This window comes from Dendropsophus ebraccatus, chromosome 15 (assembly GCF_027789765.1).
Source record: "Dendropsophus ebraccatus isolate aDenEbr1 chromosome 15, aDenEbr1.pat, whole genome shotgun sequence".
Taxonomy (NCBI): Eukaryota; Metazoa; Chordata; class Amphibia; order Anura; family Hylidae; genus Dendropsophus; species Dendropsophus ebraccatus.
Window position 1 is genome coordinate 49,650,239 of NC_091468.1, and position 27,437 is coordinate 49,677,675.

Genomic DNA, 27,437 nt, shown 5'->3' on the forward strand with positions numbered 1-27,437 from the left:
TCAAGCAGAAAGGATTTCACAGCGTTGCTTTAATCTACAAATCATGTGACTACCCGAGCGTAATGCTTCTAATATTACCCAGCAGGTCACGTGCCGGAGTCATTTAGATGATTGGACAGTATAAACTCATAGCCATATTAGTGTTTGGATAAATCCTTCGCTTCCATTCTGTATAATCTTTGCCATGCTTTATAGTACTCGGAACTCCACAGCTAAAATAAAGCATGAATGGAAGCTTATCCCTCTAAATCAACTGGGAGTCTGCTGCTGCCAGGGATCTCCTAGCGGCAAACATCACCAGAATAGAAGTAGTGCTGTAAAGAAGTATGCAGCAAGGAAATATATATAATTTTTTTTTGCATTTTGTGTAATTTTGGGGAAGATACTGAAGCATAGATTAGAAAACAATGTATAGCATACAGATAATGCATAGTATAGAATATTCTTCTAGCAGCATGAACTGAATCTTCCAGATCCTATGTTCCCATGCACCAGCCCTGTCTATACAATACCAGTTGTCTGAGACTAGTGCTGTCTGCAGAAGTCATATTCAGTTTACTGTGTATACACAAACAATCTAATTTCATTACCTGGCAGGACATGTGCCCATATATATATATATATATATATATATATATATATATATATATATATATACTAGAAAATGTACCCGGCGCTGCCCGGGTATAAAGTGTCAGTGTGTGTATAGAGGGTCCTGTATACCTGTAGTATAGAGTTGGTGGAGGTGCTGTATACCTGTAGTATAGAGTTGGTGGAGTTCTTGTAAACCTGAAGTATATAGTTCGGGGGTCCTGTATACCTGTAGTGTATAGTTTGGAGTTCTGTATACCTGTAGTATAGAGTTGGTGGAGGTGCTGTGGCAGTGTTATCCAGTCACAGTATGGTGGTATTGGTCAGGTCTGGTATGGCGGTGTTATCCAGTCACAGTGTGTCAGTATTGGTCAGGTCTGGTATGGTGGTGTTATCCAGTCACAGTATGGCGGTATTGGTCAGGTCTGGTGTGGTGGTGTTATCCAGTCACAGTATGGCGGTATTGGTCAGGTCTGGTATGGAGGTGTTATCAAGTCACAGTATGGTGGTATTGGTCAGGTCTGGTATAGCAGTGTTATCCAGTCACAGTGTGGCCGTATTGTTCAGGTGTGGTATGGCAGTGTTATCCATTCAGTGTGGCCGTATTGGTCAGGTCTGGATGGCAGAGTTATCCAGTCACAGTTTGGTATTGGTTAGGTCTGGTATGGCAGTGTTATCCAGTCACAGTATGGTGGTTTTGGTCAGGTCTGGTGTGGCGGTGTTATCCAGTCACAGTATGGTATTGGTTAGGTCTGGTATGGCAGTGTTATCCAGTCACAGTATGGTGGTTTTGGTCAGGTCTGGTGTGGCGGTGTTAAATGTGATGTCTGGAGCTATTATCTACCAATCCTGATGCTAATTGGTGAGTGAGGATGGGGCGTCTTCAGGTTTAGTGCTTAGGGCAGCAGCAGCTGGTAATACTGTCCTGTATACCTGTACTGTATAGATGGAGTAGGAGGTCCTGTGTGAGGCAGCTTCCCTAGCAACCACAACTTCCTGTGAAAATGAAAGTAGTAATCCTATTGGTTGCTAAGGCTCCAACTGCTGTTTTCTCTGGGCAGCTGCAGCTAATTATATTTCCTGTGTGTGCAGTGTGGAGATTTTCCAATTCATCTCTATGGGGCGCCGCTCATCTCCCTCCCCCTCCTCTCCTGTACATCTGGCGGGGACGGGACCTTCGCTAAAACCTTCCCGGGCACCCAATGTATCTGTGTGCCAAATTCGGGGTCAAACGGTTCAGGCGTTTGGAAGTCTATAGAGGACAGACAGACAGACAGAAGGACAGACAGACAGACAGACTTTCATTTTTATGATATAGATATATGTATATATATATATATATATATATATATATATATATATATATAGTCTGAGCACCAAACTGAATTTAATAATAAAAAAAAAATGTTACTATAATTAACAAAGATTTTTTAAAAAATTGTGACGTCATACAGACACGTCAAAATTTGTGATTTCCCGGGGTCTGGGCACTCAGACTTGTTAGTGCCCAGGAGAAGCGCATGGCTAAGTACTTCTCTCTCTGGCTGGCTGCAGGCATTGTCAAGATGGGGTAAATTAGGCCCACCAGGGAATTTGATTCTTGGGGACCACCCTACATACAACAGTTATAACCAGCTCCAAATCTTTCACATGACTATAGCGACTTGGCACAAAGCTGTGTATGTGACCAGCGATGTTAGCTCACTGATAGTAACTTGCCAACAGGTTTACTTATAAGAGGGGAAATTAAAAATAAGTGGAAAATAACTCACAGGCATGTGCAGCAGTGCTGGGGGATTATATATTATCCTGGAACTGATAAACAGGGAGGCCCTCCTCTTGCTCAGGTGCCCACCAAGGGGTAGGGCCCACCGGGGTATTCCCCTGATCCCCTGTGGGCCAGTCCAAGCCTGGCTGCATGGGGCTGGATTCTATAATCCATAATCGGAGAGAGCAGTGAGATAGGGAGAGAAGCGCTCAGCTGTGCGTTTCTCCCAGTTATTTCTAGTGATCATTTGGGTGCTAAACACCCAACCCATCAAAACTTTTGGCATGTCTCTTTAGCATGTGTACCGACCTTCTACTCCATTCAAAACAAAGGGGTAGACGAAACTTTAGGGAACAACGTATTTCAGTTTCTATAGGTTTTTAGCACCTAGAAGCAAACCATATTTTACTCACGGACAGCAAACAGAGATTTTGCATCTTTTAAGGACTTGAAACACAAAGTATATTAAAAGGTACAGAATTTTCATAATTTAAAGGGGTTTCAGAACTGGTTTCAGAAAGTTGTATAGATTTGTAATTTACTTCTATATAAAAATCTCAAGTCTTCCCGTATTTATCAGCTGCTGTATGTCCTGCAGGAAGTGTTGTTTTATTTTCAGTCTGACACAGTGCTCTCTGCTGCCACCTCTGTCTGAGACAGGAACTGTCCAGAGCAGGAAAGGTTTTCTATAAGTAGCTGTGTTTTACCTAACCCTGGATCACCCCCTTACTACATAAGAGGCCTGCATTATTCATAGAGAAGATGAGTCCAACATAAACATAGTATGCACTCTCTGGCCTCAGGGCCTCATACTAGAACGACATGCATTGTTCCTCAGTGTTTACCTATGCACAGCTGTCAGGCACACCATGTACTTTATTTGTTCTTGTGCCAAGTTTATCAATGAGTGAGTCTGTACAGTATGACCAAGGGAAACATCTGCATGGTGGTTGTACGTGCTTCATTTTTTTTTTTTCGTGTGGACCCTGGTTAAATATCTGAGATAGGGAAAGCACTACAGTGGGAACATGACCTAATGTAAGTGTATACAGTCTCTGTACGGTGCTGTGGGATATGTTGGTGCTATATTATTAGTGACAAATCAGAAGCCTGTAGCTTCTCAATCGGTTTTATAGGCAACTATGGTAAATGTATATTCCTTAGACACACAACTTACTATTTTTGAAAAGAACGGCCATTGTTTTTTCTATTAAAACGATGGCCGTTCTTTTCATAATGCAATGACATGCTTTGAAGTCAATAGAATAACGGCCATTGTTTTCACACGACGCATTGAACGACGTCCGTTGTTCAATGGATTGTTTGAAAACAACGTTCGTTCTTTTGAAGAATAGTACGTTGTATAGAGCTCACACGTTCAGTGTTTTTCCTGGTCCATTAATGTAGTCCGTTTTGCATCCGTGTCTGTGTTTTTCACGGATCTGTTTAAAACATTTTAAATTACATTGATTACATCGAACACGGATGTCACATCCATGAAAAACAGGGATCTCATTGATTTCTATGGGGAATCCGTTCCGTGCTTCCGTTCCGAGTTATCACATGTCCTATTTTTAAACAGAATGTATTAAAGGTCCGTGAAAAAACTGAACATGTGAATGGCCCAATACAAAGCAATGGGCTATAAGTTTGTCCGTGCACACGGATAACTTCACGGAACGTGTAAATGCAGCCTTATAGCCACAGTTTAGTAGTATGAGATTACTTCTGCCTGTAGCAGCTCTGGTTAAAGGGGTTGTCTGCTGTCGAGTCATTAATAGCAGTCACCAAGAAAAGCTATATATATATATATATATATATATATATATATATATATATAACATTTCAGCAACAAGGTCCGCATTGTGAAGGTTAGACTTGGTCCAAGCATGCCCAGGAAGGCATTTCTTGGCATGTCTCTGGTATGCTGTAGTTAGTATTTACCAAAAGTACTCCATGGATGGAGAATGGGTGAATTGACCCGAGGCTCATGGGGAGCAAATGCTAGCCGTTCCGTATAATCCCACAAGACAGCTACTGTAGCTTAAATGATTGCATTGCTATTGCTGGCTATGATAGAAAGCTGTTAAAACACAGGACATTGCAGCTTGCAGTGTGTGGGGTTGTGACCATGCCATCTCCTGTCTTCCATCCAAGGTGCCTATAATGGACACTTGAGCATCAGAACTGTCTTACCTCCCTTTTAGGGATTGGTCCCACACTGTTAGGGTAATCTTTGGTGGGAGCCCTGTTGGGAACACTGCTCTGCCCCCACAGTGTCATCTGGCCCACCTGGTCCATTGGTCATAATGGAGTGGGCGGGCTGGATAACGCAGTGGGGACAGGACAGTGCTCCTAACAGTGCTCCCCACCAAAGATTACCCTGACTAACAAAGCCTAGGAGGAAGGTTAGACACATACCTTCCTCCTCAGCGTCCCAGCTATAGGGGGCTATCAGCGGGATAGATTTGTTTAACATGCTGATAGTTCCCCTTTAATGGTGGTTTTACACGGAGAGATAATTCGCCCGATCGCACGATTGACGATTTTGAATGAATGTTTTTTTTTTTAATAACGATCAGCGTTTAGACGGAACGATGCATCGTACAGAAAAATCGTTTTGCGATCGCTTAAGCCTATCTCATACATAGGTGAAATCGTTGAAAGACTGTTTACATGGAACGATCTGCGAACTTTTTGCGAACGATCAACGACGATTTGAGAAGTTGTTGAAAGATCAAAATGAACGATTTCTCGCTCGTCGCTTGATCGTTCGCTGCGTTTACACGTACGATTATCGTTCAAATTCGACCGTTATCGTGCAAATTTGAACGATAAATCGGACCGTGTAAAACCACCGTAAGGTGTTGATTTACCCAATTCCCCCAGATCTCAATCCGATTGAGCATCTGTGGAAAAAAAGTCAGTTTAATGGTGGCCCTTAGGGCTTCTTCAGAAAATGGAAAAAACATGTACCTTAACTGTGTGATGTGTTATAATGCTTATAGCAATGTATTTAGTGGCCTCCATTGTATGTCATAATAGGATATTGTTTATATATTGTATAGTTCCGGACAACTTCTTTAGGGAACTTACCGATCTATACATTTGTGCACCTTGGAGCTAAAGAAACTCATTGGGGGAGATTTATCAAACATGGTGTAAAGTGAAACTGGCTCAGTTGCCCCTAGCAACCAATCAGATTCCACCTTTCATTTTTCAAAGAGTCTGTGAGGAATGAAAGGTGGAATCTGATTGGTTGCTAGGGGCAACTGAGCCAGTTTCACTTTACACCATGTTTGATAAATCTCCCCCATTGACTGCTTCCTTCTTATTGATGCAAAAAAAACCCTTTATTTTAGAAAAATTAACTATAGATATCTATGCAACCCATTAAGATCACATGGACAGTAAATATTATGACTGCATATTTAAATTATACAGAGCTGTAATACTACACTAATGGGTCTGTGTTCTTTATGGGGTTTTACCGTACTTCCGTGAGCTATCTCTGACCAACTTTATTGTTTTATATTAAAGGTCAAAGGCTGTTCCCCATTTCGAGCTCCCTAATCCCAAAGCACACACCAGATCACAATGGCGGACGACGCTGATATGCGCAATGAGCTGGAAGAGATGCAAAGACGTGCAGACCAGCTGGCTGATGAGGTGAGTGTATCGGGGTGTAGATGGGAAATTGTAGATCGTTTATTCATATCTGGCTAGGATGATGTCACTTCAAAAAATAGTTGTAAGTAGCAGAAAATTTTTTAGGCTATTAAACACATACGTTCCTTACTGGAGATGAGGGAATCTACACTAAGGTTTGTGGAATCCAGGTCTAACCAATTGGTCATCGATTTGTTCAGTCTTGAAAAAGTAATTGGGTTTCCAACTGTTCCATATTCCCTGGAGAAGTCTGAGGTCTCCAGGATCTGTGTCTAACCAGACTTCTCCGGGGAAATAATACAATTGAAAAGCAGAACGACTTTTTAAGACTAAAAGATTCCTTCAATTTGGGGAGTCTTACTGTATATTCACTTATCTGTATTCAATAACCCTTATTAGTAGAACATATTTAAAATGAGCCTTAAAGGAGAAGTCCGGCAAAATTTTTTATCAAAGTATTGTATTGCCCCCCAAAAGTTATACAAATCACCAATATACACTTATTATGGGAAATGCTTATAAAGTGCTTTTTTCCCTGCACTTACTACTGCATCAAGGCTTCACTTCCTGGATAACATTGTGATGTCACAACCTGACTCCCAGAGCTGGGCGAGCTGTGGCTGCTGGAGAGGATGATGGCAGAGGGATGCCCAGTGTCCTTCCAGTGCCCTGTGTCCCTCAGTGTCCCCCTGCCATCATCCTCTCCAGCAGCCACAGCCCGCACAGCTCTGGGAGTTGGGTCGTGACATCGCCATGTTATCCAGGAAGTGACATCACCATGTTATCCAGGAAGTGACATCACCATGTTATCCAGGAAGTGACATCACCATGTTATCCAGGAAGTGACATCACCATGTTATCCAGGAAGTGACACCACCATGTTATCCAGGAAGTGAAGCCTTGATGCAGTAGTAAATGCAGGGAAAAAAGCACTTTAAAAGCATTTCCTGTAATAAGTGTATATTGGTGATTTCTATAACTTTTGGTGGGCAATACAATACTTTAATAAAAATTTTCGCCGGACTTCTGCTTTAAACTTTTTAGATATTTTTCTGAACTAATTAATACTAATGCAGAGGTAACTCGAAGGAGCCTAGGAGCTTCCGTTATTAGTAAGTTCAATGTGTAAACAGTATGCAGTAAGCAAATGAGCTCCCTCTAGTGGTGACTACATGTAGCTAAAATCTTTCCTTTTACCTATAAGTCTTTAGATGTGATTTGGAGATCTTTATGAATGGAGTCCTGATGTGTATAAATATATATTAAGATATTAAGTAGCACAGACATTTGATTCTACTTAGATTAAATTAACTAAATTGTGTTCAAGGGTAGATGTTCACAAGTAATAGCGCAGGACAGCTGAAAGGAATTTATTTTTTCTGACTGCAACCCTTTTTTTTGGGAATGCTTCAGACTAGTGTTCCATGATGATGTTACATGCAACAATATCACAAAATATCTACAGTATTTTGATGGCAAAGTCAAATAACATGGTAAATAGCTCAAGTCCAAGTATTAGGTAGAGAATTTGCCGCAATAATCTCATGCTTATATTATGCGCTGGAGTTCTTAAGTAGAAATGACCTGAAAAAGTAATGCAATAAAAATAATAAAATAATAAAAATGTGTCTATTTTTCTCAGTCTATTATCCTACAGTGTTAAGGGGGTAGTTCAGAAAAAAAACTATTTCTTTCAAATCAACTAGTGCCAGAAAGTGCCAGAGATTTGTAATTTAATTCTATTACAAAATCACAAGTTTTCCAGAACTTATCAGCTGCTGTATACTCTGCAGGAAGTGGTGGATTCTCTCCAGTCTGACAGTCTGACACTGTCTGCTCTCTGCTGCCACCTCTGTCCATGTCAGGGACTGTCCAGGGCAAATCCCCATAGAAAACCTCTCCTGCTCTCCAGACTGGAAAAATTGCACTGGACATACAGCAGCTGATAAGTACTGGAAGACTTGACCTTTTTTAATGGAAGTACTCTTCCTTCCCAGGACTTGGTGGAGAATTTTCTGTTTATAGTTTATTACAGTATGACATAAATATGAGATAAACAAATAAGAATAAAAAAAAAGGAAATAAAATACAAATATAGTAAAAAATCTGAACTTGTATAATTTAAAGCCAATATGTTTGCGTGTCTATAACATTTTTTTTCCTCTTTACCTTTCAGTCACTGGAGAGCACCCGCCGAATGCTTCAGTATGTGGAAGGGGTAAGAATCATTTATCCTGATGAAGAATTTCTTGTTTATGACTAAATAACTTTTTAACTTTATAACAGAATAACTTTTTCTACGTTATAATATGATAAAAGCAGAAAATATCAGATTTTATAGAGTTTTTTTTTACTATGATATACTTCTGGTGTACTTGCAGCATATGCAGTCAATGTCTGATAGAAGAAGTTACCACTTTTTGACCAACACTCATTGACAAAAAAATGAAAGTGCAAAACTTCAAGGAGTATCTGTAAAAAAAAATATACCCATGAAATGTTCTGTCTATTCATTCAAAGCCAGACTTGTTATTTCTTGGGCCTACAGCCTTGGTCTCCCGGCTTTCCTTCTCAAACTACTCTGTACAATAATCCTCATTATATCAGTATTTCTAGTTCTTCTTTTATTGTCCTCCCTTTGCCACAACTCTTATGCTGTCTTTAGGTGCAGCAAAACAGAAAGAGTCCGTGCCATGCAGGATTGTCCATGGCCCAAATTAAGGAATCCTGGGAAATGTAGTTTTATTGATGCAAAGTCCTGGCAGGGCCATACCAAGACATTCTCTTTTAAAGTGTCACTGTCATTTTAAAAAAAAACTTTTGACCTGTCATAGAAACATGACAAAAGTTTTGATCGCTCCAGGTCTGAGTGTTCAGACCAGTACCGCTCGCGAGGACGAGCCAGGAGAAGACGACGCTCTGTGTCACGTGATGAGTTGGATGAGTCTTTGGAACCCAACTCATTAACTGACAGAGCGGGGAGCAGACTGCACTGCAGCGCAGTCCTCTCCCCGCTCTATTCAAGTCTAGTTAAATATTTTTGCAAATACATTGATTCACCAAATGACTAATTCTCCTCATATTTTGCTCTTTACCTCTAAAAGCAGTGGTCTGGCTGGTGTATATATAGCTATAATGTATGTATGTATAGGGATGTAGTGCATATATGGATAATAAATATAGAAAGTATACCATAGCTATAGCCACATAAAGGATAAACAGTGGGCACTCCGATCTGACTTACATGTGGCTGCAGTCCGAGTCGAGATCTGGGGTCAGACAACCACCCGGCGGTGCTCCGCCCAGGGGTATAGAACACCTCCAATTCCACTGAAGCACAGAGGCGGCACTAACCTGTAATAAAAAAAAATTTACTTTGTTTCAGGTCAGCCACAGATAAACAAACATACAAGTGCAAACTGTGAGCCAAATGAAGCACAAAAGTGTGAAACGGACATAGCTCACTCTAGTAGAAAGCACTTGTATGTCTATGGCTATGTTCACACATTGTTTAACAGCGTCTGTTGCATAGCAACAGATGCCGTTAAACAGCCGGCCGCTGGGCTGCACTCAGCCCATTCCTGCAGCCAATACCTCTGTATCGGCTGCAGGCACGCTCTTTCTTCACAATTGATTTGCAAGCACCGGCGGCTGTGTCCGCAAATCAATTAGCCATTCACTTTAATGCAATGTACGGCTGCAGCTGCACATTGCGTTGTGTGAACAGCTGATGTTTGAACTAATTGACAGACACAGAATAACGATGTATGAACACTGGGGGCGGCATTGCATTGACTTCAATGCAATGCCGCCCCTGCAGTAAAGAACGGACGCTGAGGCAATTGCAATCAGCATCTGTTCTTTACTAAAATAAAATTATGTGTGAACCTAGCCTAACTGTGTCTGACCTGAAATAAAGGATCCTTTTTAATTACCGGTGAGTGCCGCTACTGTACTTGGACTGTACTGGAATTGGAATTATACTATAACTATATATGCACCAGCCAGACCAGTTTGCTAAATAAATGTATATTTAACTTGATGAATCCTACATGTATACCTATTTTAGTTGTGATGGGAATAACCCTTTAAGTCTGGGACATAACCAATACACATATTTAAAGTCACCCATCGAAGATACATAGCCTATCCATAAATGAATATCTCTGGACTATATTTCAGCCCTATTGATGAGCAGCTCTTGTTTATATAAGATTAGGTGTAACTTTTTTACTCTTGGAGTATTACATTCAATTACCTAAAAAAGAACAAATGAGCAGGTGGCCATGTGCTATTCTATGGTAATAATATTAGGCTACTGTAGATGACCACCATACACAAATCCATTGTAATTAACCCCCTAACGACCAGGCATTCTTGCTTTTGATAAGGACTATGGTAATATGGTAACAAGTGGTGGTAACTAAAATCCCTGAGTGCTAATACGTCTCTAGCTGGCTGGCCACCAACCATGTGCCATTTATAATACTTGTATTGCCATATATGTTTGTAGGCCCCCACATTCAACAGAAAGAAAGTCCTGGCACTTTCCTGGTACTCACCCTTCTTCCCTCGAATAAGGATCAATTCTGTTGTTAATCATTGGGTGTCCCCTACCAAGATAGAAACATAGAAGATTGTCAGCAGAAAAAGACCACTGGGTCCATCTAGTCTGCCCTTATAGTGTTTGCTTTCTTATCTTAGGATAGATATATGTTTATCCCAGGCAGGATTACATTCAGGTATTGTGGATTTACCTACCACATCTGCTGGAAGATTGTTCCAAGCATCTACAACTCTTTCAGGAAAGTAAGATTTTCCTATGTTGCTTCTGATTTTTCCCCCAACTAACCTCAGATTGTGCCCGCTTGATATTGAGTTCAGTTTTTGTTTTTTTTAATTAAAAACACTTTCCTCCTTTTTTTAAGGCCATATTACACCAAGCAATTTTTGGCCAAATTTGACTGATTACCGGCTGCTCCGGCCGATAATCGTTTGGTGCAACAGGAGCATCGGCAGCAGACCGCCACTATCTTCAATTGGCAGCCCCCTGCTCTCATTACACTGTAGGATAATGTCAGCCATGGAGGTGGGGGCACCTGCTGCAGACATCTGATAGTGAATGTTATATGTACTATAGAAGGACTACGGCTGTGTTGTGCTGGGACTTGTAGTCCTTCCCTCAGTGACTCACCCACTCTCCCTTATGCAGCACATTGGAGTCATGGTGGCACTGGATACACTTGTCCCTCCATCCAGCTCTTCCCCTGCGCTGCTCCTCACACACAACCCCCTCAGCTCTGCTATGTGATCTCTGTGAGGGGAGGGGGGAGAACATGCTGCTAGGAGGTGGGGGAGGAGGATTTGTTTATGTCTGTGTCAGGGCTGTTATCTGATCCTCCTGTCAGAGTCCGTACACTCAGGACGGATCTGCAGGGAGGGGGCGTGTCCAGCAGGAATGCAGAAATAAGTCACAGCCAGAGAGGGCTGTAAGGGCATAGTCAGCCTTATGTATTTAAAAAACTGTTCATTTTAGGTTATTAATGTATATTGCAAAAATTCTTATCATGACCTAAGCTAACTAAAACTGAATGGTCAAAATATTTTATAGTTACGCTTTAAGTCTTTCCTGATAGGTTTTATGCCTTACACCCTCCACCATTTTTTGTAGCCCGTCTTTGGACTTGTTCTATTTTATCAGTATCTTTTGTAGGTGAGGTCTCCAGAACTGGACACAGTATTCCGGATGTGATCTCACTAGAATGTGATCTATACAGCGGGATCACAATCTCCCTCTTCCTACTGTTTCTACCTCTAGCTATACAGCCCAGCATATGATTTGCTTTCCCTACTGGTTGTACTGGTGACTCATTTTAAGATCGATGTAGCTTTCGGAAAAAAAGTTAATAACTTCTGTAGGACTACAACAAGGGGTTTATTATTCCTCTTACCTCTGATATAAAATCTTATATGAAAAACATACAGTAATACAGTAAAGTTTGACTATATAAACCAGAATTTTATAATCTGTCCCCTGTTAGTTTCTAATAAAACTAGATTGAGATTATTTGACTATATTTAGTAATATTTATGTAGGGGTAAATATAATATTATAGTGTCGTTATAACTTTTAAAATCTAAATCAACAGTAGATGTGATACAAAGCAAGTTTGCAATATACATTCCTTATTTTTTGTTCTTATCATGCTGTAAAACAAAGCTGTACTTACCAGAAATCCAGGTCCAGTCTCCTGAAGGCAGATTTTCTGACTTGTGCTGGTTCAAAAAACAGACTAAACGCAGGAATTCCGGCCATTACAGAGAGTCACTGCTCAATGTGTCACATGACTGCCTTCTCTCTGTGAGCGTTTAGATGGCTTGGGATACACAGGACTTCCTGTTTTCTGACTCTTTGAGAAAAAAAAACTGTCAGAAAACAGGAAATCCCATGTTCTCCATGATAACTAAAAAAAAAAATAATGAATGTAAATTTCTAACTTGCTTTATATCACATCTACTGTTGATTTAGGTTTTGAAAATTATAACAACAGTGACACTTTAAGATGATAAAACAGGGCTAGGCTTACATACATACATATTGCAGCAGTGCAGGGGTATCTGTAGCTTTGGCTGGCTGCCATGTTGCAGTGAAGGGCAGCTGTGGTTAATATTAACATTCCTAAATCAATAGTAATAAGATATGTTATAGACGGATTATAATACATCTGATGATACTGAGGTTTAGAGATAAAAAATCAATAATAATAATAAAGTGAATTATCTCATTACCAAGCTTATGAATTAAGAAAGAGAATGAACTTGGAAATCTTCTTAAAATAGACGTTCTTTCATTTTGGAGCCATTATCTGGAAAGCAAGTACCAAAAGCTAGAGAAAGGGCCACGGACTATTACATGTGCGGGCTGAAAGGCTCTTAATAACCTCTTTTTTTAAAAATTTTTTATTTAACATTGAATTGATCCAGCCCGAGTAGTTTGTTCTGTGATCCAAAATTAAATAAATGGCACAATAAGGCTTGTGACGCTTTCATCTTTTCAGCCCGGCATATAATGCAGCCCGGCCATTTAATAATACATTAGAGAAGGATTAAAGTCGTATCATCTTAAATGTTACATAAGCCTAACATAAAGCCAGGGTCCTTTTGTGTTACTTTTAATTTATACTAAGCCGTAAATGTGTAGATGCTGACTGGCTGACCATTAGGGGAAATGTGACTTCTGTAACTCAGTTTATACTGGAATACATGATGAACCATGCGCACTACCGATTCCCAGCTCTGTTTTGTACAGCGCTGTAATAGAGCTGGTTTTCATCCAACCACTATTTTTTCTTTAACAGAAACTAACACAGAAATGGTCATGGTCTATTGGATAGATAGGCTTTATACAGCTTAAAGCCCATGTTACAGTTATGGCTGATCCACGTGGCTAAACCCAGTACGGGAGCCTGTGCAACAGTCAGGGGCGGATTAACTTTACCACAGGCCCCGGGCTGTTCACCAAGCCTGGGCCCCCCCACCCCACTGTAACTATGGCAGCACTAGCGTGGTGTTCATAGTACGCGATAGATAATGTCATATTTACCATGTACCTGTAAAGTTTAATGAAAAATTATCAGGCAGCAGTGTGCTCACTTTTCATTTCGAAAGTACTTCCATTTTAAATTTGGTAAAGGACCTGAGGTGACATCATAGTCACATGATAAGGTCCTAACGTTGGCTGCAGTTTTGACCTGATTTGTGCAAAATTGTGGTAAAAAAGCATCAATATTTTTGCAGGGCCATGGCAGAATTGTATCCAGGAGACAATTCACCACTGAAAGTATAATTCTCTTTGGGTGGCCATGGACCCCCCAGGAGCTCAGGGCCCCGGGCTACCACCCAAAGTGTACCTATTATAATTCACTACTGACTACAGTGCTCAGAGTCCCTGTGGCTCTTGTACAGCTTTAATGCACTGATGTACAGGCTCCCTCCAAACTCCATGCATATAAGCATGGCTTTAAGGGGAGAATATATTAGTATACTGTACATGGCCTGTACAGCAGTGGCTGAAGACTGTATTGCTCTGCATGGGTATGTGCACACTTCGAAAATCGACGGGCAATAACACGTTCATCCTTTGGACGGACGACGGAATCCGCTCATGCATAGAATAGAGTCTATGACACGGGTGCCGCAGTCCGCGAGCAGTGGATTCCGCAACAGATTTTCCACCGATTTTCCGCAGTGTGCACATACCCTACTCAAAGAGGCATACAGGTGCCGTGTCCAGGCCTCTGCTATGGGGACTATGGACTATAATGTAACTAGGACCAGGAAACCCAAGTCTACACATGTTTTATTATTGCCAATATGCATGATACTTTGAATGTAAAAGTAATTGGTGATCCAACATTATTCTGATGATTTAAATCAGGGGTAGGGAACCTTGGCTCTTCAGCTTTAGCTTTGGCTGTCCAGGCATGATGGGAGTTGTAGTTTTGCAACATCTGGAGAGTGAAGGTTCCTTCCGTCTGATTTAAAGGGGACCTGTCATCCCTTTAATGCTGCTTACCCTCACAAGCATTGATTGTTAGATCCCTCACTGTTTGGGTGTAGAAAAAGAACTATCAATTGAGACTGGCAGAACCGAGGATCACCCCAACAACTTGTGGTTCAGGCAGCATGAAAGTGATGACAATGAGCAAATGCCCATAAATAGTTCAATAAGTGAGAAGAGAACCAACAACCTGCATGTTTAACACTTGCGGTCTGTATGGTTAATGATTCCAATGATATCAATGTCTTCTTATGTGGCCGAGGGGCCTTTTGGTCATCTTTTGCACTAGGGGTATGTGCACTGCTACCTCTAAGCTGCTTGTGAATAGGGGATGTGTTGGGGTTGCGACAACCTCTTTTGGGATACTTTAGGCAGGAGGAGGAGGAGGCAGGTAAGATGGTGCGAGAGAGGCTGAGTGGTGGCCACTCTGCAATAAGAAATGTAGCAGTAAGAAGCTTACCAGCTGCTGTGTGTTCTGCAGGAAGTGATGTATTCTTTCCACTCTGACACAGTGCTCTCTGCTGCCACCTCTGTCCGTGTTTACTGCTCTGGACAGTTCTTTTCACAGACAGAGAGCACTGTGTCAGGCTGGAAAGAATACACCACTTCCTGCAACACATACAGAAGTAAATTACAAATCCAGAGTACCCCTTTAAGCTCAGCAGCCCAGCTCAGCAACCTTCCTGGCAGAAAACATGTCTATTCTTGGCTCCAGTTACTTCTTCCCCCAAATGATTGTGACAATAGCTCTTGGCTAGAGACTCCAATAAGACTTCCTACCATAGCCTCTCTACACCTCTGTTTTGAACCCAGCAATATGTTGTACTGGGCACTAAATATTTGGCACCTTTTGCTCACTGCATGGCGGAAACTGCCAACCATTACCATCTAACCCTAACCATTTATAGAGATCCACCAGAGAATTGGTCCTTTGTTGTAACAAAACCTAAACAAACACCGGGGCACAACATAGCATGAAACCTGGTTGGCAAAGGGACAGGTCTGAACAGTCACATCAGGGAACGTGCACACCTGGGAAGTTTGTGCAAATTACAAACAACACTAATGTACACTTACCAGCTTATGCCAAGGAGTAAACTGGCTTCTACTTTAGAAATCTGCTACCCCAGTCGGCTAGATTCATCCCAGGGAGTAAAATGTCTCCAAAACCGCAGCCACTCCCAGGCAACCACAACCGGATAGTAACAGCAACAAAAATCCTCCACTCCACAACTGGGTTCAGCAGGCGCAGGTCGAGATAAAAAAGGAAGGTAAAAAAGTACTAAAAATTTATTCAAAAATTTATTAGAAAATGTATTAAAATCCTGAAACGCATTGTGTCGTTTTTTTAATAAATTATTAGTACTTTATTTTGCCTTGCTATTTTACCTGGACCAGCGCCCGTTGGACCCAGTTGTGGATTGGAGGATTTTGGTTGCTGTTTGTGAATATATGGCATACTTCAATGATGATGGTAAGCCCTTCAGCCAGTCTGGCGTATGGATTACAGCGGGGCACAACAGAATATGAATTGTTAAACTAGTTTAATAAATAATCCATTTTGACAAAATATCTGGGGAAGGGTTTCCTTTTCATGTATTACAGACCTCTTTGACACTATTAGGTTATGATGAGTGTTCACATCTAAACTTGTCTGCGCAATATCGGAGCGTCTCTAGGCACTTGACAACTCTCCTTAGCGTCTTGTTTGACTGGAGGACGTGTCATTGTGCCATAGCACATCTTTATGTGTGTCATTTATTTCTCCAGCCATCACTCGTATCTTTAGTATTCCGAAGAAAAGAAAGAAAATGTCTTGAAGAAATCTTTTTTTTTTCTAATTAAAAAAATTATTTAGTTATTATTTTTTTATCTGTAAGTTAAACAAGTTTAGAAGGTTCAGAACCCATGACTTTGTCTTAGAAGTAAATGGAAAAGATTTAATTTTGAGCTAAAACTTAAAGGGGCTTTGTCTCCATAGACACTTATTCTTTATCCATAGGATGGGAAATACAGTGAGTGTTAGAGCTCAATGGGCAAATGTGGGGCGAGTCTGATCATTTGGGTAAGTTTTGAAAATTGGACTTCTGAAGCTTCCATCTGAATGGGGTGGCAGTGTTCATATTTGACCACCACTCGATTCTCATAGGAGTGCCAAAGATAGCCGAGTGCCGAAGTGCCACATTCAGCTATGTATGGCACCCCCACAGAGAGAGAGAAAAGACAACTCTGGTAATCTGTACCCAATCCAGCTGGCCCCTGTTCTGAGATTTTAGATGTGTCATACATACCATAAGGGCAGCCCATGTGACTGCTATGAGGACCATAGAGAGAAGCTCTAAGTGTTAGTTGGTACAATAGCCTTGGTGGAAGGAAACTGTGCAGGTCTCCTTTCCACAGGAACATTATTGTTTATTGAGTTGAATAATAGGCTTAAAGTGACTCTGTACCCACAATCTTCCCCCCAAAACCGCTTGTACCGTCAGATAGCTGCTTTTAAGTTCTGTCCTGGGGTCCGTTCGGCAGGTAATGCAGTTATTGTCCTAAAAAAACAACGTTTTAACATGCAGCTCTGTCAAATTGGCATGGCCTACAGTGTGTGTGCACTAGGCTTGCACCACCCCCGGGCAGGATTATACCTATTCACCACATGTGCAGTGTTCACACAGGTGATGAATAGGAGAAATTGTTCCAGGGGCATTCCTAATGATGAAGAGGGCGGGGAGGAGGGACGGAGGGGTGTCGCAATCCTAGGGCATAGACACTCTAGGCCACACCAATTTGACACAGGACTGCAAGTTTAAAAGTTGTTTTTAGGACAATAACTGCATCACTTGCCGAACAGACCCCAGGACAGATCTTGGATTAAAAGTAGCTATCCGAAGGTACAAGTGGTTTGGGGGGGGGGGGGGTCAGATTGTTGGTACAGAGTTGCTTTAAGTATCATAGAAGAGAGATTGGAGAGGTAAACAAGCACTACACCCTTCTCTCTTGAGTGTCAGAGTCAAATGCCACAATGGGAGGCACAGTAGGATGTTTTCCATTGGCCCTTCCTTGGCCAATATTCTATGGAAAGCTCCATTGACCCCATTGACTGTTCCTTTATGATGATGATGATGTGTTAGAGACCTCCAGTGATGATGATATCTTTAATAAGCTTAGCCCTGCTTACTGATTTGATCATACATCTATAAAGCAATCATCATGCAAAGAAGGACCCTGCTTTAGAGGTAATTTGGAAAGTTGGGTAAGAGATCATGGCTGGAGTCTGGTAGTGGCAATTGTTTTCAAAGGCCTTTTAACATGGTCCAAGTATTGGCCTAATTTGCATTTGCACTCATTACTGATTATTGACCAGTGTAAGAATGCAGATTGACTTGAACATCGGAGGTTGGCACTCATAGACAGGCAGCTATTTGCTCATACAATAGGGCCCCAGGTCATTTTCCTAGATGGACAATTTAAAGGAGCTGGAAGGTGTCAGATTTTTTTTTTTAGTGTTCCCTATATAGTTATACCCATTGGGTTTCTATGTGTTGCGTGATGTCTCCAAGAGTCGTTACAACTTTCAAAATCTAAATCAACAGTAGATATAATAAAAAGCAAGTTTGCAATTTACATTTTTTTTTTTTTTTGTTATCATGGAAAACACGACACTCCCTAAGTCTAAACACAGGAAGTCCAGTTTATCCCAGGTTATCTGAGCACTAACAGAGAGAAGGCAGTCATGTGACTGATGGACACATTGAGCCGTGACTCTCTGTACTGGCTGGAATTCCTGTGTTTAATCTCTTTTTTTAACCAGCACAAGACTTAAAAACTTCAGCCTTCAGGAGACTGGACCTGGATTTCTGGTAAGTATAGCTTTGTTTTTAAAGCATGATAACTATAAAAAAAAAATCTAAATTGCAACTATGCTGTATATCACATGTTGATTCAGATTTTGAAAGTTATAACGACAGCGACACTTTAAGGAATGCAGTATTTTATAGAGTTGTTAGTGGTGGTTCCGTTTCTTTTTAGATTTAAAGTGATGTCATGATCACCTTACAATATCTCTCCTGTCTGTTTTTGACTTTTTATCCCTATTACGGATGCACTTTCACTCACCATTCTTTCTGTCTCTTTTTTGCATATAGAGCAAAGATGCTGGAATCAGAACCTTGGTTATGTTGGATGAGCAAGGAGGTAAGCTACTTGAATAAAGTTCTAACCTTTTCGAAAACTAAGTTAACATGATACCTTCTATTATTGTAAGAGATTAAATAAAGTTCTTGCCTATTACCAGACTATAGTGTTCCTATCTTATGGGTGAGTGGTGGCAGCTATGTTCCTCAAAGATCTGCTTGGTATTCTTTATATAGATTTCATTTGATGACTCAAAGTTCATTATTATATACCTTCCATGGGTTTCACAATGGTAAAAGCACAAGTAAATATCAAGTCCAAGGCAAGTCTATGGATTTCTACTGTAAGGTTGAATAAAGCAAGGGATTTTTAAAACCTACTGTACAATTTTTACATAGGCCACTTTCATAACATATAATAAGATTTTTAATAACAAGAAGGGACATCCAGCATTGCAGGTTCTCCTTCAAAACTTCCTATATACAGGAAAAGTTTCTGCATCTGATGTGTTCCAGGTGTAAAAACCTTTAATCATAGCCATAGTCTAAGCGGGTCCCATATGGTAGCCCTATGTGTACACTGCCTTATCATTTATTGTCTCGGGGAGCCTAGATCTTAGCTATCTTCGGCAGTGCCAATAGACAATGAATGGAGAGGCAGTATGCATGTGCGACCACCACTCTATTCCAGCAAGAAACTTAGTACCCTGTTTTTAAGATCACAGGGGTCCCACAAATCAAACCCATTGCCCATTATTATAAACACATAAACATATTCCATTTCCTCTGGATAAGGGTAAGTATTAATTACTGAAATACCCCTTTAGGGTATAAACCCACACACCGTATATGCAGCGTATTTACTGCTGCGATACGCAGCAAACTCGCAGCAAAATCGCAGCAAAATCGCAGCAGATTAGATCTAAATAACTGAACACAGCATCAAATCTGTACCAACAAATCTGCTGCGTATTTGTTGCATATCTGCTGCATATACGGTGTGTGGGTTTATACCCTTAAAGGGAATGTGTTGCCTAAATTATATTTTACTGATTAGAGTCAGATACTGAAACATGTTGTTTTATTTCAGTCTGTTCCTATTTTCTCTCATTTTTTTTTATTTTACTTTTTTGTACATTGTTATGGGGTAGCCATCTTGCCTGAGCTGTTTTTAACAGCATCTAGTGACATGCTTTACAGCAAGACTCATGGACATAAACTACAAAATATGAATGTAAAGCATTGCAGAGCGCACTCTGTGACCTTTGAAGAGGTCATTCCACAAAAAGCTACTATTGTCTCTTCTATCTACTGGTATCACATGTCCCGGTATTGTTGTACAGATCACTTTACAGCAGCCTCCTCTTATCACCACAGACACAACAAATAGAAACATGGAAAATTAGAAGAAGAAAAAAAAATCGCCAAAAATTCTTACGAAATATGTTTAACATAAAAAGTAATATTTAAACAATAAGTCATTTTCTGGTGACACATTCCCTTTAAGAGAAAGAAATTGGGGGAGATTTATCAAACATGGTGTAAAGTGAAACTGGCTCAGGTGCCCCTAACATCAGATTCCACTTTTCATTTGACACAGACTCTTTGGAAAATGAAAGGTGGAATCTGATTGGTTGCTAGGGGCAACTGAGCCAGTTTCACTTTACACCATGTCTGATAAATCTCCCCCATTTTACATAAATATATAGGAAATAATTTTTCCAATTGAGACTGTGGTAAAACTCTAATCTGTCCACATGTTCAATAACTTATTTGCATGTTACTTACTTTACAAGTTATATAAGGATTACATCAGTCATTCTGACTATAACTCTGAATAAGACCTGAGGTAGCCGAAGCTTCCAGAGTTCCAGGTCTTATGGTTTAAAAGTTCATCTGTCACTTTAGATATTTCGGGAGCGGCTGCTTCACCTATATACCCTGGCTCGTTTCTAGCTACGATTAATGAAACATTAGATTTGCTATTTCAGCATTCTTACCCCATTAGTATCACTAATGATCAATGATCCCCACCCGTCCTGGATGATTATTTTACCATCAATCTCCAATAATTCCAAAGACAACACAAAAGTGCAATACAAATACCCACAGTACTCAATGTCACTGGTGTAAATCAAACAGACGTCTGGAACTACATAATATGGTTTTATATCTACCACTGATTATTATGCTGTGTTTGTTGCACTATCTTGCCTAACCTTACTATCTTCCAATGTTTTCCTTTGATTTTGTATTCTTCGGCTACAAGTGTTATTACAATTATCTGACCCCGCTGAGTATCCTACGTCCAGGGTGTCAACTTGATTGTTTGTTTTTTTTCTTGACAACCTAACAAAAAAATTTGAAGCAGATAATAATTTTTGATTTAGCAATAATTATAAGTGATATACGTCTATAGCGCAGTATATGGATATGGACTTGTTATGACCTGTAGAATGATAATACTTACTATCATGATAACGTATACAAGTTCCAACAGTCTAAATAAGATTCTGGATACTTCCATTCTCTTTCGCCAAAACCCGATAAAATTCCTATCTTAAAGGTTGTATGAAGATAAATAGGTCTAAACTGAGGCATTATGTTAAACTAAACATACTGTATGTACAAGTATTTCTAAAAATGTGCTATTTGAGAAATTTAGACTTACTAGTCTCCTATGTGCCTGTTCTGTTTTGGCCTGTTGCCCTTGGTTACGACCATCTTAGGGCATTCACAAAGGGGGTCGAGCATGCTCAATTTAACCACAAATTTTTTGTTGGTCTCTACTGTGTATGTAAGCAAGGGGGGTTGTGGGAAATCATGTGCTCTCTTGTATGGTAACAGTAGGGCCACAGTTCAGAGGGGAAACCATTAATAGAACAGTAGAGTGTTATATAGAGTGTAGAGTAGAGTGTTATATGTATGGGGCACATATCTGATTTAACTAATTTTGCTTTGTTGGAAAACCATTTTAAGGCAACCCTGTCCAACATATATACTTCCTAGTTGTTTAAGGGATTATCCCAGCATTCAAATATCCTCTAGGATAAGTATCTAACCAGTGGGGGTCCCACCATTGGGAAGCCCACCTATCAGAAGAACAGGGGACTCTAGTCAGCGAGTGAATGGAGAAGTAATCATAATTAGTAGGGGTCCCTGTAGATCCCAAATGATCAGTCCACATGTCTGTAGTCAATCAGTCTGTAGTCAGACCCCAAATGATCATAGATACATTATAATCTTGGGGTTACTCTTTTAATTGACAATGTACATAGTTATTGTATATCCATATTAGCTTTTAGCTACAGGTCATTTCTTAGGGTAACCTATAGAGTTTTGACCACTATGCTGAGTCACTTTTAACCTCGGCCTTTTTAACAAGACTGTAGGTCATTTGGCTGCAGAATGGCGCTCGGTTTTAGGAACTATTTTTTTTTTTAAAACATTGGCTAACGTAAAATCCCATGGTCATGGTGAAGCTCATTTTATTAGAGCTATCCAGGTGCTGTTCAGGTGTTGCAGTAATAATATGGATTATGACCATAGACCTTAGAGCCATATACTCTGCAGGCCGACGCCGGTTAGTTTGCCATAAGGGACGCCTGGGGTATCATAAGGTGAAACATATCATTTATTTTACAGTGCTTTGTGAGGCAGAGAGTTTATTAGGATACTATTAAGTATATTAAGTAGAACCTATCAGCATAAAACCTAGTAATGATCCCATTTCTAATAATATATTGCTTCATTTGCTTTTCTCCTTTGCTCCAATAACTAATTTATGGTTTTCATTATCTTACCATCCGCAAAACATCACCATACCACACAAGCTAAAGTATTACGAAGGTTCATTAGGAAAAAAGGGAAAAATAAAACATAAACATAACATAAACATAAAACCCATGTCCAAGTTGCGCAGGTCAATTTGATATGAAAAATAAAATCACAAAATTGAGGTTTTTTTTAAATAAATTAAGTAGGAGATCCGCTAAACGTCTGTGATGGCTGAGGACCAAGAGACTGATACGAGGAATATAATGCTAATGAAATTCCCTTACTACCAATTTATACTACTAATTCCCCTATGGGTTTGGGTTCTGTCGATACCACTTGCTAAACACTAAAAACTAATACAAACAGGTTACAATACATTATACTGTATTACAGGTGAACGCTACTCGAGCATGCTCAATGCCCATGGTTTGGCATTTGATTACCATTGGATGACGTAGTTAGATGCAACCCTAGGGAGTCTGGGAAGAATGGATACGGCCATAAGCTATATTCATGTTTTCCATGAGTCCCTAGGGCTGCATCTAACTTCGTCAGCCACCGCTATGTTCATCTCTAGGGCTCCTTGTTACATTGTATTTAAAAACAGTTATAAACCTGGTACATAGTGATATAAAATCAGTGCAGTAAGTACCAATGCCGTGTCAATATTATGTTGGTCCGACCTCTGTATCCCCTGCCGATCTCCGTATTGGGCTTTGGCTTCTCTGTTATGAATAGAGCTGCGGGTATGGCACTTGCATTGACTATAAACTGCATTGATACTTGTCATGTGAATACAGACTATTATGACCCAGCAAACAAAATCTATTATCTGTGACTTTTTCACCTTTTGTCAACCCAAGAACTGCGTAAGTGCCGTGGGGAGCTTGGGGGGGGGGGCTGTCCGGGTGATTGCTTGATTGGCCCATAGAAGATTGCAGCGGTCTGCTGCCACCGCTCCAATTCCACGGAGTGATGACAGCAAATCGCTGCTATTTAGGTCATTTGTCTTTCAACATGTTTAAAGACAACTGACAGACAACGATCAGCCGGCATTATTCATGTCGACTGATCGTTGTCTTCTATTACACAACGGCCGATAATCATTTCATGTAATAGGGCCTTAAGCCCCCCTCTCTTAAACAACTTCTCAGCATGTGGGTTCTTTATATACCTCCAAGGGTGAAGAGTTTAATAAACTGTTTCAATCAATGCATTAAACTATATATACAAGTTTAGTATCTTTCATGTCAAAACAATACTGAATATTCCAGGATATTTTAAGCTTTATATTACCTGATTATAGTTTATTACATTCCGGTCTCTGAAACCAAGAAGTAATTGACAGAACCGCAATGCACAGCCATTAGTCTTCAGCCTCCATCGGCAATTTGAATTATTTATATGTAAATAAAATTAGCCGTCATGTTGAAAAATCTCACATCTGCTCAATGGATGCCTGACCCTAGCTCACATCATCAATAAATAATATACTTGGTAACAAAGTCCTACAGATAATTGTTACAAGTCACCGGGATTATCCAAAGATGGGTAAAATATTGCGGCATCTGAGTTTAATTGAAGGCTGATCAATACAAGTAAAAGCCCATTAGGCAGCTTTCTAATAAATAATTCACCGGTCCAAGGAGCTTGTAAATATCACTACATTGGGGAAAACACTTGGACTTGGGCAGCCATAACTAGGCGGAGGTTAGTAGCTTCACAATACTGTTTATACATTACTACCTCCTGCCATTGTATTTTCAAACCTTAATGGGTCCATACTGATATCCACTTCTTGGTTTGGTCTTGACAAACAAGAATGTTGGTTATAAGAGCACTCAGCCAATCACAGGCCTTGGTGAGTCATTGTTGACCTGTAATAATTACTAGAAGGATATCATGAATGATAATACATAGAGATGAGCGAATCTCGAGCATGGTCGGGTCCGTCCAAACCCGAGCTTGACTGTGGCTGCAGAAGTTGGATGCCTGGAGAACATGGATACAGCCATAGGCCATGTTTTCAAGGACTTCCTAGGGTTGCATTCAACTTCTGCAGCCACCGGTAATCAAATTCCGCAAGTTTGGGTTTGGACGGACCCGAACATGCTTGAGATTTGCAATTACAATGCTTTTAATACAGTTAACAATCAGACTACCAATTAGTTTTGTATGTAGTTGGCACACATACCGAATGTAATGGTGACCCATTTTAAAGGGGTTTTTCAGAGAAAGTCCAGTATAAGCCATCACCCCACCAAACAGCTGTTGAGCATGAGCACCAGCTCTATATAGAGTGCGCAGAGCAGGAAGTCTTGGCTCCGTACATTGTGTAGTGGTGATGCTGGGATACTGCAGTGTAGTTCCCGTTGAAATGAATGGACGCTGTGCTGCAGTAACTCATTGCCAGCACTGCTGTCTAAAGAGCTAAGGCTTTCAGCTCTGTACAGTCTGTTTCCATCTGATACTGTGCAGAACAGCTGATCAGTGGGGGTTCTAAGTGTAGGTACCCTTACCCTTACCCCCTCAGCCATTGATGGCCCTTCCTGTGGATATGTGAGTTTTCCCTCGAAAACTCCTTTAAGCCTTTAAACATATTTACACTATTTTACTAAAAGTTAAGGCACACCCTCACTAACTACCAACTTACTACCCAATTACTAACAGATTACTAAAGTTCAGAGGAGAAACATATAACCATGTTCCAAGAAATAATAGAATGGGGTGTCACCAATAGCCCCCCTTCATGCCCTCAAAGCGGTGAATCTGCATACATACTATAGCAGTCATCAGTGGGAAGTAAGAAGAGTCCAGGGTAGCTTGTTGTATGCTTTATTTCTATAAGCCACGCAATATTCTTGTGCTGTTTTGGCCAATACAATAGACCTGTCTTATATTATCCTGACAAATCCACTTACACACCATCAATCACCTTCAATAAAAATTAGAAAAGACAACTGAGAGGCAGATCTTATTGACCAACATTTTTGTCTATGTGCACTGATGCCCTTGAGTCTAAATGGATATGGTTCCATCTGACCATGTGCTAGAAGTTACTATTAAGTGCCCATATAAAAATATAAAACCAAACTGAAATAAATATAATTATCAAGATATTTAAAGAGAAACTTTCAGCATATTAGACAAATCTAACACGCTGTTTGCCCCCTAATATACACGGGCACCGAGAAGGAAGGTATGTCTCTTACCTTCTTCCTCGGTACTGTTCCCTGTGCAGTTAGTAGTTTTATCCACGGCCTGGGGGACCGTCTAATGGTACTCCGGACCATGGATTCAACTACTAACTGCACGGGAACGGCGCTGAGGGGGAAGATAAGACCTTCCTTCCTCCTTTGCGCCCTGTGCACATTAAGGAGCTATCTGCAGGTTACATCAGTCTAACCTGCTGATAGTTCCCCTTTAAGAAAAATTCACAGCACATCGGGTTTGCTGACAATATATTACAGGACCGATCAGCCAACCAGTGGCCGCAGTGGTGTCCCACTTGATTGGCTGAGCAGGCCTGTGACCTGTTGTCTATATGTCCACAATCAACAACATACAGAGAGAGCGCAGAGCTTCAGGATTCTGGGAATGGTGTGGGAGCCAGGTAGGTAAGATTTTTTGTGAATTTTTTTTTAATTTTTTTTTTATTACTTATTCTTCAGAAATATGCGTGGGTTAAAATAAATATGTGCAGGCTGGACAACCCCCTGTAGTTAGGACTTTCCCTAAATGTTACTATTAAAATATACATGAAATTGTAGCATCTTAATGAATTGATGAATTTGCTTTGGGTTAGGCCGCGACATGGCAGCATTTTAATGTTCATTTAGGTGAACAAGTCTATTCAATTGAAAAATACCCACGAGGACTTAGAGAATCAATGAAATGGGGACGAATACAAAGCGAGTTCTAGGTTTGATTTTATGTAGACAACCCTGTTAAATGCACATTTCTTTTTCTTTCTCCTAAAATACAGCTTTCTGGAGCCTAAGTTATATGACTTACAAGGAAGTATTGACCCAAGGGCATAGGTGTGCACACGGTTATGTAGGCGTACACAGATATAGCACATTTCTAATACATGAAGCTGCTATATAATAAATGGGGGTTTTGGATACCCCATATCATACCATATACCAAATAAGATCCAGGGCAGGCATCTTCAGAGAAGGCAATGTTCACACCTATGCCCGAGTGGTAGCTTGATGTCAAGTTTTACTTGGCATTATTGTATATCCGTTGTCTACACACAGAGCTATATCAATCTGGCTGTTGATATGACTATGAAAGGTCTACAGAATCTCTCTAAAATACAGCATAGTCAGCATCTGCCCCCTACAGCCCATTTAACTGTCCCACAACACAGGTTTGTCCATATATATGTCCATAACCAGGTACATTCCTACATTTCATATGGAACATACCATACTCCATTTACGTCTAGGTCTAGTCAAGCTAACTGTTCGCCGTACAGTCTATGCCCACTGGATACTTGCTAATAGAGACAGAGGAAAAGATATATAGAATATATTATATATAGATTAATATAAGTCATGTGACATATAAAATTATTTTTTGCAAATAACTAATGATGCTCTAGAATGGCACAATAGATGCCCCTAAAGCAAAATCCAAGTTATCACCACCAGCAAATTACATATTTGTTCCTATAAGCTTCTGGTTATTAGAACTTATGGAGCAGCAAGATGGCGGCCATGATGTTATTTTATACCTCTGTCTCTGGTGCTAAACTGTTCAGTCCTGTCACTGCTTACATTGTCTAATCATAAATGCATTTCTGACCATGTATTTAGTTACAAATCTGCAAACTTCAAGGTAACAAAAGTTACACGTGTTAAAAGCATGACAATATATACATTAAAGATATCTAATCCATGCTTTATCCCCATAAACAGACAGATATAGTAAAGGTACT

General features: G+C 40.3%; 1 protein-coding gene across 3 annotated transcripts in view; it reads left to right on the forward strand.

Moving 5' to 3' along the window:
* SNAP25 (synaptosome associated protein 25) overlaps positions 1–27,437 on the forward strand; it is an 83,724-nt gene that overhangs the window by 35,655 nt on the left and 20,632 nt on the right. For 2 of the 3 annotated variants that reach the window (XM_069954151.1, XM_069954149.1), the window contains exons 2-4: positions 5,900–6,028; positions 8,205–8,246; positions 18,728–18,776. In XM_069954151.1, the coding sequence (XP_069810252.1) occupies positions 5,957–6,028; positions 8,205–8,246; positions 18,728–18,776 (163 nt within the window). In that variant the 5' untranslated portion in view covers positions 5,900–5,956. Of the gene's footprint in view, positions 1–5,680; positions 5,770–5,899; positions 6,029–8,204; positions 8,247–18,727; positions 18,777–27,437 lie in introns of those variants that run through there. The other variant, XM_069954150.1, reaches the window with a different exon arrangement.